Source organism: Quercus robur, chromosome 7 (genome assembly GCF_932294415.1).
Source record: "Quercus robur chromosome 7, dhQueRobu3.1, whole genome shotgun sequence".
Classification (NCBI taxonomy): Eukaryota; Viridiplantae; Streptophyta; class Magnoliopsida; order Fagales; family Fagaceae; genus Quercus; species Quercus robur.
Window position 1 is genome coordinate 3,279,804 of NC_065540.1, and position 16,741 is coordinate 3,296,544.

Here is a 16,741-nt window from a genome sequence, read left to right on the forward strand (position 1 = left end):
AAAGTGGGAGGATAGAAAATATCTAGTTTTCCCTAATGTGTGTTTGGTTGGAGGGGTGGAAAAGTGGGAGGGTGAAAATCTCTTTTATTTGGTTGAAAAGAAAAGTGGGAGGATAGAAAATATAAATTATATAAATTAACTATTATACCCTTGTTACATAATATGTAAGAAATGGATTTATTTGTACTTATTAAATAATATAAAATTTACCACATTATACATATAAATTATTATTATTATTTTTATTATTATAATGTAAAAATTACAATAGTGTACATATAAATTTAACTAGGCAAAAGATTTTGTAACCAGGGTATTCCTATATTCACTATTCAACTAGTGAATATAACGTGGGCAACAAATAAGTTAAGCAATTTAACTAGGCAAAACTTATAAATCAAAACTTGTACTAATAATTTAATTGGGCAACTAGGCAAATCAACTTGCACTGATTTATATAAATCAAAACTTGCACTAAAAATTTAACTGGGCAATTGGGCAACAAAAACATGGGTAGCAAAAATGTGGTCAACAAATTTACACTCATTAAATAAGATGAACAAAGAGATGAATAAACTAAGCAATTTAATTGGGCAAAACTTATAAATCAAAACTTGTACTAATAATTTAATTAGGCAACTGGGCAAATCAACTTGTACTAAAACTTGCACGGATTTATATAAATCAAAACTTGCACTAATAATTTATCTGGGCAAATCAACTTGCACTAAAACTTGTTCAAGTCAAAATTTGCACTAATAATTTAACCAGGCAATTAGGCAACAAAAACATGGGCAGCAAAAATGTGGTTAACAAATTTACACTCGTTAAATAAGATAAATAAAATGAGAGGTAGGTGAGATGAATAAAGTAAGGGTATCTGTGTAAAATACATCATTCAGTACTTTTTCCTCCCCATTTTCCTCCCAAATTGGGAGGATAAAAAAATGTGGGTCTAGAGGGAAAAATTTTCTCCCCATTTTCTGTCTCTTTTGTTTTCTCTCCTGAACCAAATAGTGAAAAATGCCATTTTTTATCATCTTTTCCTCTTCTTATCTTCCATCTTCCATGTTTTCACCCCAACCAAACATAACCGAAGCTAAAACCCAACAGAATTGTGAAGTCATCAATATCTAGAAGGGCGTGGAGGATAAAACAGTAGTAGTTATTCACCTTATCAAAAGATTAAAAATCAATAAAAACCAACTCAATTCAATTACGAAACAGATTGAAATTCTTATCAATTAAAAAAATATAATGAAAATTAATATGTATAAATATTATGACTAAAAAAAAGAAAGAAATGAAGGAAGCAATGAAAGTAGTGATGTGATGCATACGGCCGGTGCAAAACTAGTGGTGGTAGCCCACATTAGTATAATCCGAATCTAATTCGCAAACACATTATTAATATCTACTAACTTCGAGGCCACAAGAGCGACCACTTTTGTGGGTCCACCCTCATTTGCCAACCCCTTCTCTTTCCCAAACGAAACTGCCTGTTACTGTGACTGTGACCCAACCATAGTCCATAGTCCAAACCAAGACTCACTACTCACTCTCAAACGCACACACTCTCTCTCTCTCTCTCTCTTTCTCTCACCAAATGGCAAATCATTCTTTCAATTCCAAAGATCAAACACACACACACGTTCTCTCTCGCACTTATCCAGCAAAACCAACATACATTCTATAATCTTTTACTTAAAAACAAATAAAAGAAAGAATCAATTCTGTTTTCATTTTTTTTTATAAAAATATTGTTAGTGACTCTGTATTATTAGTTGGCTTTACCATTTTCCTTGTTACTTTATATCTGTAGCACAGAGTGGCTTTTGTTTGCTCTCTTTCTTTTTGCACCATTTCTATGGTTATCAATCTCTTAGTTTAGCTAGCTTTTTTTCACACCCATCATGGAGATTAAGCCTCTCCTATTATCTTTCTTCTTCTTCTTCTTCATTCTTCTTCTCTTGGATGCCTCCAGAGCTCAGATGCCAGGTACTCTTTCTCTCACTCTCTATAACTTTCTCTTATGTATATTTCTAACCAAAAAAAAATCTTTTTTTTTAATTTTTTAAAATGGGTTTGAATTACTCTGATCTTTTTATTGCCCTGTACATGAATTCTAATCTTGCTTCAACCGTCAATTTGATATCTGTCTTTTTTTTTTTTTTCTTTTTTAAAATTATAAAGTAATATTTTTTAAGAAATTTTTTTCACTTGGGTGTGACTGTGACTAATGGCAATGAACAATTGGAAGGGAAAGTTACAATCTTTACAGCCCTACTCCAAGGAACTAACAACAAAACGAAAAAAAAAAATTGATGAACTGGGAAATTTTAGAGCAAAGAAAAACACTAAAACAGTGACTTTTCGTCGTTTTGACTTTTGTGGAGGATATAATAAATGATGGAAAACAAGGAATTTAAACCATAATAAGTCTTAATTGAAAGGTAAACACTTCAAACCCTGTGCTTAAACAACTCCCTCAAAAGTCAAGAACATATCAACTGTACTGTAGTAATTACATTAATATTGTTTCCTTAATAACCTACAACAACCTAAAACTTTGACCTTTTTAGGTAGTCTTGTGAGATTTGAATTGCATTAAAATATCACATCTTTTGTTTCTCAAAAAAAAAAAAAAAAAAAATCACATCTTTTATTAATTTTTTTACCAATTAAGTTGATATGAATAATCTGCATGCTTATAAGTGGGTTATGAATTGAATTTATGAGTCACTTTTTTGGAATGTTGTGGGAAGTTTGAATGTTTGATCAATCCGGTTTGGGTGGTTGAATATGTCCAAGTCCTGTTAATTATCAAGTAAATCAATAAGTTAAGATCCTAATCCATTTCCATTGAACTTTAGAATAATTTGCAATGCGCATATATATACATGTGTGTGTGTGCGTGTGCGCGTTAACTTTGTATGCCACTATTACAAGAGATGAGTTTTTTTGGTATACAAGATTTATTTCAAGACAACATTGATGCCGCTCCTATTTCTGTTCTTTTAATACATCTTTGTTGATAATTGCATAAGGTTGTCCCAATTAGGTGATTTTTATACTCACTGAATTGGCTTTCAGATTTTGCCTGTCATGTGATAATTACATTTGTTAGAGAATAACAGTTCCTCATAGAGCTTTTCTTGTAAAAACTTCATGTAGGAGTTTGGAATCACTTTTCTTCTACATTAATGTTTCTAACAGATTTTGTCTTTTGACTCAGGTTTTGTCAGTTTTGACTGTGGAGGCAAAGAAAATTTCACAGACGAAATTGGTCTCGAGTGGACTCCTGACATTAAACTGATTTATGGAGAAACAGCTGGTATATCTGTTGCAAATGAGACACGCAGGCAATACCGGACCCTGAGACACTTCCCTGCAGATTCCAGGAAGTATTGTTACACGCTTAATGTCATAAGTAGGTCTAGGTACCTTCTGAGAGCAACATTCTTGTATGGTAACTTTGACAACAACAACGTTTATCCGAAATTTGACATTTCCATTGGGGCGACTTACTGGTCCACAATAGTCATTTCGGATGCTAGTACTATAGAGGTCCGAGAGCTAATATTCCTGGCTTTAAGTCCTACAATCAGTGTGTGCTTATCCAATGCTACAACTGGGCAGCCATTTATATCTACTCTTGAGCTCCGACAATTTAATGGTTCAATTTACTACACAGATTATGAGGAGCTGTATTACCTCAGTGTCTCTGCAAGGATAAACTTTGGTGCAGATAGCGAAGCTCAAGTTAGGTATGCTTAGAATATTTGGTTAGAAGTGCCTAACAGCCTGCTATTTTGAATACATGGTTATCTGAACGCATTTTAAAATAAATAATATACACGAAACAGTATGAGAAGAAAACATTAAGATACTAAAGCCATTGTCACGCACATAGATGCTGAACACCCTATTAAGGGAATTTTGAGTTAGGAGAGGGTTAGTAGCTACACATTTATTATTTGAAGTTTTTTCCATATTATGAGATCTGATGACTGTATCTTTGTTATTCTAGGTATCCTGATGACCCCTTTGATAGAATATGGGAGTCAGACTCTTTGAAGAAAGCAAATTACCTTGTTGATGTTGCTGCTGGAACTGAAAAGGTGTCAACCCGAAAGCCAATTTATGTAAACAGTAAAGAGGTACCACCTCAAAAAGTGATGCAGACAGCTGTGGAAGGCACAAATGGGTCATTAACTTACCGGTTAAATTTGGATGGTTTTCCTGGTTTTGGATGGGCAGTCACCTACTTTGCAGAAATTGAAGATCTGGATCCAGATGAGACTAGAAAATTTAGACTAGTCCTTCCAGGCAATGCTGATGTAAGCAAGCCTGTAGTCAATATTGAAGAGAATGCTCAGGGAAAATATCGTCTTTATGAGCCTGGATTTACCAACTTATCCCTTCCCTTTGTATTATCTTTTAGATTTGGAAAAACATCTGATTCTAAAAGGGGGCCTCTTTTGAATGCTATGGAGATAAATAAGTATCTGGAGAAAAATGATGGTTCTTTAGATGGTAAGTATAACAATGGTTCCTTGAGTATACATTGTATGGTTTTTTTCTCGCTCTTGAGCATTGTTCTTTACCATGAACTTCCGTGAGTTGCAGGAGCGTCTATTGCAAAAATAGTTTCATATTACTCATCATCTGATTGGGCACAAGAAGGTGGTGACCCATGTCTACCAGTTCCATGGTCATGGGTGCAGTGTAACTCGGATCCACAACCAAAAATTGATAAAATGTAAACGTTTAGGCCTTTTTGCGGTTTTATCTCATCAATACCTAATCAGTTTTGCTTTGTTTAAAGTTAGTCCCATACATAGATGAATACAGATGTCACTGATCTAACCTCAATTACTTTCTGTCCCTGGTGCTTGGCAGTACTTTGTCTGGAAAGAACTTGACAGGGAATATCCCTTCAGACTTTGCAAAGTTGACCGGTTTAGTTGAGTTGTAAGTTTAGTACCACATTTCCATTTTTCTGGAGGATCATAATTGGTTTCCATGATTAGTTCCACTAGTATCGATGACCCTTGAAGCATCATAATCCATATGTCTTTTGGTTGCAGGTGGCTTGATAATAATTCATTGAGTGGTCCTATACCTGATTTTACTGGATGCATAGACTTGAAAATCATGTAATCTATCATAAATTTTTCTCTTTATCATGGGTTTTAATTAAAAATTTAGCTAACCACAATCTTTACCTTGTATAGACATCTCGAGAACAATCAGTTGATGGGTGAGCTGCCCTCCTCTTTGATGAACCTACCAAATTTGAGGGAATTGTAAGTTATCACAATTTCTATATTGGTTTATTTAATGCCTTCCAATTTCAAAGATTCTTTACCTTAAGTTGATGCGTTAGAAATTATATATGTTATGATAGATCGTAAGAAATACTCCATATTTGTATTCATTCTCATTTATTTTAAGTAAGTGTTGTCATTCTGTTTGAGCTGAAGATCTTATATACTTGATGCGTCTGGTGGTTGCAGGTATGTGCAAAACAATATGTTGTCAGGAACTATGCCATCGGGTCTTCTCAATAAAAACTTGATATTGAAGTGAGTGTGACTTTTTGCAATTAAAATTGGGATTCCATAAATTGTGACATGTTAAGAAAGGAGAATGTTATTGACATGTGCACATATTAAAAAAAATTTAATCTTAAAATGTATGACCGCATTGCTTTGGAAATGTTAGCAATTTTTAACTAAGTTCTCTAGAAAATGAAAATGGTCTTTGGAACATGAAAATGATACAGTTTAAACCAAACAAGGTCACAATTGCAGTCAAATGGGTTTTGTTAGCATGGTTTTAGACTGAGAGGTCTAGATTTGTTTAGATTTTTTAGCAAGACTTTGCTTATGGGTGGCCACATAAGTAATTATGGAAGTAATAAGGAATTAGATGTCATTTTAAGCTAATTTTGTCTAAGAGGGATACCCATTTGTTGAACTACTTTTAACTTTTCCTCCTCTTTAAAAGTTTGTTGTTTTGGAGAAGATATCATTGCTTTCAACCAAATGGATAATGATAGGACTCGATTTTTGTATATTTCTTCTTAGCTGAAGATAACATTGTCTCTATGTTTCTAACTGTGGAAACTAACTTGACTTTGAAGCCACTGCTTCATAGTTGTGTTTAGATAAAAACATAGCTATATTCAGTTTATGTATTTTACTCCACAGTATGGTTTAGATTTGTTTTTGCATGCCAAAATGTTGACTTGAGATCATATTTTCAGATTCAATATGAATGTTGATATCTACATCCTGGCTCCTCCAATGCCTTTTTGTTCATCTTGTTATTCATTGGCTTCTTTGCTATACCCTTTTTTTTGGGGGAGTTTTTTTTTTTTTTTTGGGGGGGTGGGGGGGGGGGGGGTGGTCTTTGTATGTGACGTCACCCCTATCAAGGGTGGTGATGCAGGATGGGTAGAAAATAGAGATAAGATGAAAAGAAAGAGAAATTGTGACAAATCTTCCCTACCTCGAATTTACTTGAAAACCTTAGGCTTCAAAACCTAAGGGTGCTTGGAATGGCCAACAAGAAGAAAAACATTCTCTAATCAGAAAATTCATATTCAAATTGGACAGCCTCAAACTCTTCCTGGAGCCTCTTTTTAGTAGGCTTCATGGATTACATTAAACCACAATTACATCCCATAAAATCCTCAACAACATTAAAGATCAAATTCTAAATTCAAAAATAAAATAAAACCAAATATCTCAAAGAAAATCTAAAATAATTGATTTTGAAATAGTTTTGGTGCTCCTTACATCATACTCCCTTGGTTGGAGAAAACTTGATCTCAAGTTTTGAAGTGCTTGAGGATAAAAATGCTTGTACTTGAGCATTTCAAAAACACTTGCAGTACATCCAACTTCGCTTAGAACAAAGATCCCTTTTGTTCCACCATATTAAATATGTCTAGAATGATACAAACAATCGGTGGAGTAAATGATACAACCTTATCTTGCTCTATAGTAAACACCATCATACCAAACTTTCCACTTCCTCCATTATGTACATCCTCTAAAATTTTTCTCTTTAGCTGAGTTTTTGCCTCGTCAAATAGTGACTCTCCAACAAATTGAATCAGGTCTACTGCATATGGTTTTGGCTGTATTAAGTGTACATTTGTTGGAGCTTGTATTTCTTTTTTGGCACAAAATTTCGGTGCCTCAACACTATTGTCCCTCATGTGTGAAGCTTATTGGGTAGTTTTTGGGTGGAAGCAATTATTTTGTTAAGTCAGGTGTTATTCCTTGCAGTTTTGTGAGCTAGGTCCTGGATGGCCTTCAGTATGTCTTCCAATGATATTGGGTGGACTTAGGGCTAGAAACTGTATGAACACTCATCTCATCTTTTTCAAATTGTGCCACATAGCCAGTAAGCCTATTCCACTCACTCAAATAGTCAAATTGTTTCTTTGGTCTACAAAGTAAGCTTGATAAGATTTAGGCAAGCATTTCTTTTGATATGATTAGAGAACATATATTTTGCATAGTTTTTCTTTCATTTCTTCCCAATCAGTCTGGGGCGTTGTCCCTTCTAAGGCGAAGGTTTTCAATATTGTGCCAATAATCTATAGCTGAACATATCAGTTTCATCTTGGCAAACTGAACCTTTTTTGCATTTGACAAACCTATTTGTTTAAAAAATGATCCATCTCATGTAACCACTTAGTGAAGATCCGTTGGTCTTGTCAACCATCAAATATTGGTGCTTTTAATAATGCTGGTTCATTAAATAATTATTACAAAAATTTTAGTTGGGCTAATAAACTAAAGCAATTGGAAATCAAATACAAAGTGCAACAAAGAGTACCCAATAGACTGTGGTGGGTCTGCTCGAGTAGTGGTGGTACAACCTTTCCAATGAAGCTTGGTGGAAGGTCACAACAGGTGATGGAAGCTGTGATGGTCTGCAGTGATGTGACAGGTGCTCAGCTGGCGACTATGAGTTGCAGTAGTGGTTGTTTGGTGTTTCCTGGCGTAATTGGTGGGTTGCCAATGCACCGCATCAAGAACGTGGTTCTTTGATGGCGACTAAACTGGCCTCTGGTGCTTGGGTGGTGAAGGAAGAGTGGATTTGGGTTGTGGGTTTGAGTGGAAGATCTCGATTGGGTTTTCTATGGGATTTTGAGTATGGGTGTACCTATATGGTCAACTGTTGTGGGTGAGTGCTGTGAAGGAGGTTTTGGCTAAGAGTCTTGTAGTGATGGGTTTTTCAGGGATGGTGGTGGGGTTTTCCCTCATTGGTTTAGTAACTGCAACTGGATGAGGGAGACCTTTCATTAAAGGCCACACTGGGCTTTGGGTTGGAATTGAGGGAATCTAGGTGTGGAGTTGTAGTTGAGTGGACTTTGGGTGGTTGACATGAGTGAAATGATTCTTTAAGATTGAGAAGTTTGGATGGATGGAGGATGGGCTCTAAAACTGATTTATGACTGTGGTCTGTTGATTGGATTGAGGTTACTCTCTGATACCAAATTTGATGCAAGACAGGGTAAGAAAAAATATAGTTAAAGGAAAAGAAAGAGAAAATAGTAGAAATCCTAAACTTCACCGCCTAGAATTTGTGTGAAAACCTTACACTTCACCACCAAAGGGTACTTGGATTAACCACCAAGCAAGAACAACGTTCTTTAATCAGAAAAGTCCTTTTCAAATTGTATTGTCTCAAACTATTCCTAGAGCCTTTTTTAATAGGCTTCAGGGATTACATTAACCAACAATTAAATCCCATAAAATCCTCAATAACATTAAAGGCCAAATTCAAAAAGAAAATAAAACTAGTCCAAAATTCAAATATAAAGTCTGGTATCTCAAAGGAAATCTGAAATAAAAATTTTTGAAATAATTTTGGTGTTCCTTGCATGTGCTTGTCGATCCAACCAAGGGATGCCCAAGAGGGCTGCCTTGGCTATTGCTTCCCCTCAAATTTGGATTGATTTCCAAAGAATGAGAGTTTTTTGGAAAAGGAGGTTATTTGCCCCATGGAGGCAGGCATTGGGCATGCTAGGGTGCCCAGGGGCAACTCCACATGCACGCCACACTGCATCGCCCCACATCATCCTACACTTCAGCAAAATTGGCTGAATGGGGAGCCTGTAGGCCGATGATGCCGAGGCATGCCGTGAGGCATGTGCTGCCCGCCACGATTGCAGCAACGATGTCTCCACAGGCATAACCACAGCCTGGGCTTGGGCTACCGCCGTTGCAATCCGCATCGCCCCACATCGTCCTACACTTCAGCAAAATTGGCCGAATGGGGAGCACGTAGGCCGATGCCAGGAGCACACAGATGCCGAGGCACGACGTGAGGCGTGTGCTGCCCGCCACGATTGCGGCAACAATGTCTCCACGGGCATAACCACAGCCTGGGCTTGGGCTACCGCTGTTGCAATCCGCATCGGTCCACACCTTGAGTCGATTGGCGGACTGGCTGTTGTCATTCCACATCCAACCTAGGAGGTTGAGGATATAAGATTTGGACCAAGAAGGAGGCAAAAATTAAAGGTGGATTGATGATTAGATCAGCAAAGGCATGAAATGTGGATGGAGATCTTGGTAGGAGAGTGATACTTGTGATAAGAGCACCCTTAAGGTATTGTAAAATGCATTTGACAGCTTGAAAATGAGTTGTAGCCGAAGCATGCAAGGCAGACTTGGTTGACCAAGTTGCACCAGTGGTGAGTGTCGAATATTACAAGGTACCAACAATGTTTTTGTAGAGTAGGATTAGGTAAGAGAAAGCCATTGGATAAAGCTGTTTTTGGTCCAGAAACAACTGGAGTGGTACAAGGATATTAGAGCATATTTATTTTGTGCCAAAGAAAGGTCAGGAATGAGAGGCCTAAATTCCTAGGAGGAAGTGAATATCGCCTAATTAGACCTAGTGAATTTAGTGCCAAGAGATGCTGACAAAGTTGGTGAGCATAGAATGGTTGGCTCCTATAAGGATGATATCATCAGCATAGAGAAGGAGAATAAGGGAGCTATTGGAGAGTGTAAGACAAACATGGAACCATGCAAGACTGATGAAACCATATCAGATCAAAAGGAAATAAAACGGTCAAACCAAGCTTGGGAGGCTTGACACATACCAATCATACCATAAATAACCTTAAGTCAACAAACATGTGTAAGATGACTAGCATGAACAAAACTAGGAGCTTGTTGCATGTAAACTTCTTCATTAAGGACATTATGAAGGAAAGTATTAGTAACATCAAGTTGATGAATGGGCTAGTGGATGGTAATGGTGATAGAGAGGATAGTATGAATGAAGTGGGCTTAACAATAGTACTAAATGTATTAGAAAAATCAACATTGGGGAGTTGATACAAACCTTTTGCCACAGCTTGTATTTTACATTGTTCAATAGTGCCATCACTATCACTAAGGGAGAGTTTGAGGTGTCAGTTGTAGAGGTATCAATGGTGGGGAGGTGAAATGTAGAAGGTTGAGATGAAGATTTTGTAGAGCATGATGAGGTGGTAGCAATAGAAGAGGGAAGAGTGGCGGTAGAGCAGATGGGTGGAGGTGAAATGGTAAAAGAAATGATGGAAGGATGTGGTGGTGAAGAGGTAGGGGTAGACATCTTAATTATCATTGAAAAGCACATGATGAGAGATATAATCACAACCTATTTGAGAATCTAGACACTGATAGCGTTTGTGGATGGTGTTATACCTGACAAAGGCTCAAGCCAAGGATTTGGGGCTAAGTTTGTCTTTTCTGTATTGACACAAACATGGAAAACAATCAGTTAAATACTTGAAGGATAGAGAAATCTAGGGAAAATGCAAAAAGAAATTCAGCAAGAGAGAGGTGGTTAAGGACTTTGTTGGGAAGGTGATGATGCAGGCAGTTGGAAAGGCTACAAGCCAGTATTTTGTTGGCATTTGTTCTTATGGGAGATCAAGGAACCATCCAATTCAACCCACATTCTCAATCTGACTGAAATTGAAGGTTCATGTATCACATGTGAGTTTGGAAACAGAGAGCAAATCTTGTTTGATGTGAGGAACAACTAAAACTTCTTGAAGAGATAATGAAGATTTGGGGGTGGATAAAAGAACCTTCCGTTATGACCGGTATGAATAATGGGCAAACATGTACCATCTCCAACAAGATCTTGATTATTGCCACTGGATAGTTGCACATGTTGAAGAAGAGTGGGATCATAGGTCACATAAGAGGGGGCGCCTGAATTTGAAACCCTTTGAGTTGGTTGAGGTGGTGGTGACTGTAACATGGAGACCGGTAAAGGTTTTGATGAAGGTTTCTGCTGTGACTGGCTGCATAATGATAATGACACTTGTCTATGGTGGGTCATGGTGTGACATATTTGGCATTTCATAGAGATGCACGATGGATTCAATGTATGGTCTACAGGGAAAGGTCGCACAGTTTGAGGGTCGACCACTATTGTTGAGGCTTGTTCCGAAATTTTTGTGTGGAGAAAGGTCCTGAAGTATAGAGTAACGTAGCATCTCCCAATGGGAGTGGAGCATGGGTTGTGTGAGAGTAGTTTAAACACTGTTCATGGGTCAGCAAGTGAGATCATATTTTTAATGATGGTGATGGTTTCAAATCGGTATTCAATAGTAGTGATGAATGGATCAAACAGTGGACCCGATCCATTCAAGGTGTATGTAACAAGATCAATATCTTTGATCTTTTCACCAATGGGAGTGGAGTATGGGTTGTGTGAGAGTAGTTTAAACATTGTTCATGGGTCAGCAAACGAGCTCATATTTTTAATGAAGGTGATGGGTTCAAATCGGTTTTCAATCACAGTGATGAATGGATCAAACTGTGGACCCGATCCATTCAAGATGTATGTAACAAGATCAATATTTTTGATCTTTTCACCAATGGTAGTGAGCGAGTCTACATGAGATTTTGTATGTTCCAGGTAGTTGGTGGTGGTGCGGTCCCCTTATTTGCGTGGGTTCTTGCTGCAAGGGATATTTTCTTGCCAAGGATTGATGTTGATACAAATCAGCAAGAAAATCCCAAACAGCTTTTGATGATGACTATCCAAGAATTTGTGTAGCTAATCCAATGGATAAGGTGGCACCAATTCCACCAAAGCAACTATTGAAAAAATGATCAAGGTTTTGCCCTTGCAAGTATTTTGGATTTGGTTACTTAGTGTTATCGGCTGATTTTATGGTAGTGGGTGGTGGTGGATGACTTCCATCAACAAATTCAAGGAGATTTGTGTTTATAAGAATGAATTTGATTTGATCGGACTAGATGAGATAATTGTTACTGTCGAGTTTCAGGGACTCAGATATGGCTATGTTGTGTAAGGGTAGATTCATGGTGTTTGATGTAGAGGAAGCTGCCATTGGTGATTGATGTGGAATTGAAGTTATTTTATAGAAGCTTGATAGATGATCATAAAGACTCTGATACCATGAATAAATTGAAGAGTGGTGTTTTGTTTGGTGAAATGCTTTATGCCTAATGATGTGCATTCAGCTCATATAAGTGTTGATCTCATGATATGCCTAATTACATTAATGGGTCTCACCTAACCTTGTGGTACATGCAAATAAAGGTGATAAATTACCAGTTTTCCCAAAAGCTTTAGCTTTTAGAAATTTGTGAATTTAATCATTTAAATAATTCTATTATTCTAACACTCCTCATGTGTGGGCCTAGACTCTCCCTAAATAAGTGTGGCCCAACATGTGGGATTTTACTTTTTAAATGGGAGGTAGAGTGGAGATAAGATTTAAACTCAAGACCACCTACTTTGATACCAAGATAAACTACCACTTGTCTCAAAAGCTTAAATTGTTAGAAAAAAAAAGGTGGATTTAATCATTTAACCATTATTCTAACAAAATGATACAAGAGTAATGTTAGAACAAAGATTTAAATTAAATCCCTTAAAACATTAGCTTTGACTTTTTCTTTATTGGTTTGAATGGTGCCCTTGTTTGGAGAGTTCATCCTTTGATTGTAGGTTTCTGTTATTAATGTGTTTATAGATTTAGTTCTTTTTTGTTTTTATAATTTAATGTGCTGTATCATATGCATATATGTGTGTATTATACTTTGATTCTAGCTCTACCATTGATTTGAACCCTTACATTCTACTTTGATTCTCCTCAGCTACTCTGGGAACATAAATCTTCGAAAAGGGAGTAAAAGTGGGAGCCACATGAATATAATTATTGGGTCATCAGTTGGGGCTGGTGTTCTATTGATAGCTACTATTGCCTCATGCCTATTTATGAGCAAAGGGAAGAAAAGGTATTTTGAGCAAGGTATGAAACTTGAGAAATCTTCACATTTATCTTATTTTAAAAAAAAATTACAGTTGGTTCAACAAACTTATTTTGATTTTGTTATAGACCAACTTGACCATTCCTCGCCTGTTCAAAGACTAGCATCTTCCAAGAGCAAAGCGCACACAGAAGCTGCATGTTGCTTCACTTTCTCTGAAATTGAAGATTCTACAAGAAAATTTGAAAAGAAGATTGGTTCTGGAGGATTTGGAGTTGTATATTATGGGAAAATGAAAGATGGAAAAGAAATTGCAGTCAAAGTTCTAACCAGTAATTCCTTCCAGGGAAAGCGAGAATTTTCAAACGAGGTAAGTTATCATATTGTTTGAACCTCTTTCTATATTCTGATATTGTAGTCACATTATCTTGACCTATTTATAAACTGGTGACGGTTCCTTCATTACTTTTTTCATGTCAAATTTGAAATATAAACTAGTGGCATGGGACTGTTGCAAATTTGGCCATTGAACTGGAAATAAACTAAGTGAAAGAAGGGAAAGCCCTATCCCATTCTTTTTTCTACTGAATTTTGTACCCTGTCCAGAATTTATACCAACTTTGTCACTTGTAATTTTATCTAAATCACCTTGCTTTTGCTTCTTTTTCTTTGCAAATTCTCTTTTGACAAATTTGGTGAAACAGGGAGATTTGAAACTTCGATATCTTCCATTATAGCCTTTCTTGAAGTTAAAAGTGTTGATTAATGAAATTGTTTCTCTATTCTTAATAAGCCCTGTTGCATTTGGTGGGATTATATGTGCTAGACACTAAAAACTAGTTCTTACGATTTTCAAATTCTTGAATTTGATCTAGGTGACTCTTCTTTCAAGGATACATCACAGGAACCTGGTACAGTTTCTTGGCTATTGCCAGGAAGGAGAGAGATGTATGCTTGTTTATGAGTTCATGCATAATGGTACTCTCAAGGAACATCTTTATGGTAAGCTCACGTGTTTCTAAATGAATCAATATTATTTTGAAAGCTCAACCATGCATAATATTTCAAGGCCCATTAACAGGTCACAAAAGTATTAATTGGTTCAAGCGACTTCAAATTGCCGAGGATGCTGCAAAAGGTTTTTAAGCTAACTTATACTGCTGACAGAAATCTCTCCTCTATAAGCTTGTTGAAATTGATTCATGTATTTTCATGCTTGTTTAGGGATTGAATACCTTCACACAGGCTGTGTTCCAGCCATTATTCATAGGGACTTGAAAAGCAGCAATATTCTTCTTGACAAACACATGAGAGCAAAGGTTTCAGATTTTGGTCTTTCTAAACTTGCAGTAGATGGAGCCTCTCATGTCTCAAGCATAGTTCGGGGCACTGTAGGTTATCTGGATCCTGAGTAAGGCTTTTCTCTGTCTTGCTTAAATTATGGTGTTCTTCTCATGATCAAGTAAAGCATCATTTCTGTTGCTTTAAATACATGTTGCTTCTGTTGTTGACTTGTCATTTAAGTATAAAATGGGTGCCTTTATTTTCTTTTTGGTGAAACTTTCAATTTCTTTTTGCTTACTACAAGTAGGCCAGGGATGGGGGGTGGGTTTGAATCTAGAAGTGCCACTGAGCCACAAGGGGGGGTGGGGTTCAAATCCAATAGTGCTACTAAGACACAAGGCTCTTGGCTGGTGGAACTTCCTATTGATTACTCATTTGTGTGACCTTTGACAAGAGTCTATACTTATAAACAGACAAACAAACGAATAGAGATAGGTTGTCACTGTGGACAAAGTTGTGGTCTCTAAGGATTCATAAACACGCGCTGCTGCAGGTGTAGCTGTTTGGGGCCATTATCACTCCTTGTTGTATTTCTTTCTTTTCTTTTCCTTTTTGAACTAATTTATCAATACAAATATTGTCTTAAACCAAAATATGTAGCAATCCCTGTAACAAACCCTTCTTGTTTGAGAGGGGTGGCTTCACCTGTTGTATCATACACTTTCTTAGATCAATCGGCTACCATAGTGTATTAGATCATATCGAGATGATTTTCTTTTTCTTTTTTGGGTGTTTCTCATGATATGCAGGTATTATATCTCACAGCAGTTGACGGACAAGAGTGATGTCTATAGTTTTGGTGTCATTCTTCTTGAGCTGATATCTGGTCATGAAGCAATATCTAATGAAAGCTTTGGTGTTAATTGCCGTAACATAGTCCAGTGGGTAAGTGTGGTTTTTCTGGTGAGGCTGGCATTGGGACCTATAACTAATCATTTTTTGTTGAGCAAGTAAAAGTAGTTGTCGCGTTTATAGATGCATTTTACTTTTCAACATGCAAATCTTATTTCAGGTTTCTCTTCCCAATTTTGTTGTCTTGTTTCTGGGAAAGGTTTAAATCATTGATATAATTAAGCTACCTGGTTGGTGAAATGCATGGATCATTCATACAAATTATTTAATATAGAAGTGAAATGATTCACCACTCTTCTTTTTATTACATTAATTAACTAATGATTGTTTCACAGGCAAAGTTGCATATTGAGAGTGGGGACATTCAAGGAATCATCGATCCCTCACTGCACGAAGAATTTGACATCCAATCAATGTGGAAGATAGCAGAGAAAGCTCTGATGTGTGTCCAACCTCACGGACATATGAGACCGTCAATTTCAGAAGTTCTTAAGGAGATTCAAGATGCAATCACAATAGAAAGGGAAGCAGCAGTGGCTGCAAGAGAGGGAAATTCAGATGTGTCAAGGACTTCTATTCATTCTTCCTTGAATCAGGGTTCCATGGATTTGGGTGGTACTGACAATTGCCTATCATTTGATGAATCCATTGCACGGCCTGCTGCACGATAGTTCTCCTCCTTCATGTATAAACACAAAATGGCTTCTCTTTCTGGTGGGAAAAAAATTCTGATTTTTTGTTATAGCATGCTCGCAATTTTCTTCCCCAACAACAACCCCCCCCCCCCCCCCCTCCCCCAAAAAAAAAGAAAAAAAATCCCATTGATGTGAATTTGTAAGTTTTGAACTTGAGATCACATTCCTTATTGCTGTAGACTGTAGAGTGGTTTTTCGAGTGTGAATATCTTAGTTCTGGTAAAAGTTTCTACTTTTCAGGGATAAGTCTATCAATATCCAAATATGCAACTCATGAGTAATGAGCTATGAATTATCTGGTTTAGTTATTGAATGCAGTTGGCTAACATAGACACCACATTTCACAACCATCAAAATCCCCCTATTTTGTGTAAATTAGTGTTAAAGCGTGAAATGGTCATTTCACATGCTTTGAAAATTTTGTATTTTTTTTTAATTGAAAATTCTGTAATTGATTTATGATTACAATCCATATCATAATGGCACATGGAATTTGAGGGAATAATGATATTTTTCTAAGATAAAATCAAGGTTGTAACCAAGGTAATATTAAAATTTAAAAGAAAAATT

The 16,741-nt window shown here is 36.7% G+C and overlaps 1 protein-coding gene across 11 annotated transcripts in view; it reads left to right on the forward strand.

The window, feature by feature from the left end:
- The first annotated feature begins 1,522 nt into the window (after nt 1–1,522).
- LOC126691765 (probable LRR receptor-like serine/threonine-protein kinase At1g67720) overlaps nt 1,523–16,741 on the forward strand; it is a 38,245-nt gene continuing 23,026 nt past the window's right edge. Inside the window, exons 1-15 of one of the 11 annotated variants that reach the window (XM_050386900.1) lie at nt 1,540–1,998; nt 3,236–3,767; nt 4,031–4,536; nt 4,630–4,762; nt 4,903–4,974; nt 5,091–5,159; nt 5,238–5,309; nt 5,520–5,588; nt 13,167–13,321; nt 13,409–13,650; nt 14,156–14,282; nt 14,362–14,418; nt 14,505–14,691; nt 15,374–15,509; nt 15,812–16,463. In XM_050386900.1, the coding sequence (XP_050242857.1) occupies nt 1,914–1,998; nt 3,236–3,767; nt 4,031–4,536; nt 4,630–4,762; nt 4,903–4,974; nt 5,091–5,159; nt 5,238–5,309; nt 5,520–5,588; nt 13,167–13,321; nt 13,409–13,650; nt 14,156–14,282; nt 14,362–14,418; nt 14,505–14,691; nt 15,374–15,509; nt 15,812–16,147 (2,778 nt within the window). In that variant the 5' untranslated portion in view covers nt 1,540–1,913 and the 3' untranslated portion in view covers nt 16,148–16,463. Of the gene's footprint in view, nt 1,999–3,235; nt 3,768–4,030; nt 4,537–4,629; nt 4,763–4,902; nt 4,975–5,090; nt 5,160–5,237; nt 5,310–5,519; nt 5,589–13,166; nt 13,651–14,155; nt 14,283–14,361; nt 14,419–14,504; nt 14,692–15,373; nt 15,547–15,811; nt 16,464–16,741 lie in introns of those variants that run through there. The other 10 variants (XM_050386899.1, XM_050386908.1, XM_050386901.1 and 7 more) reach the window with 10 other exon arrangements.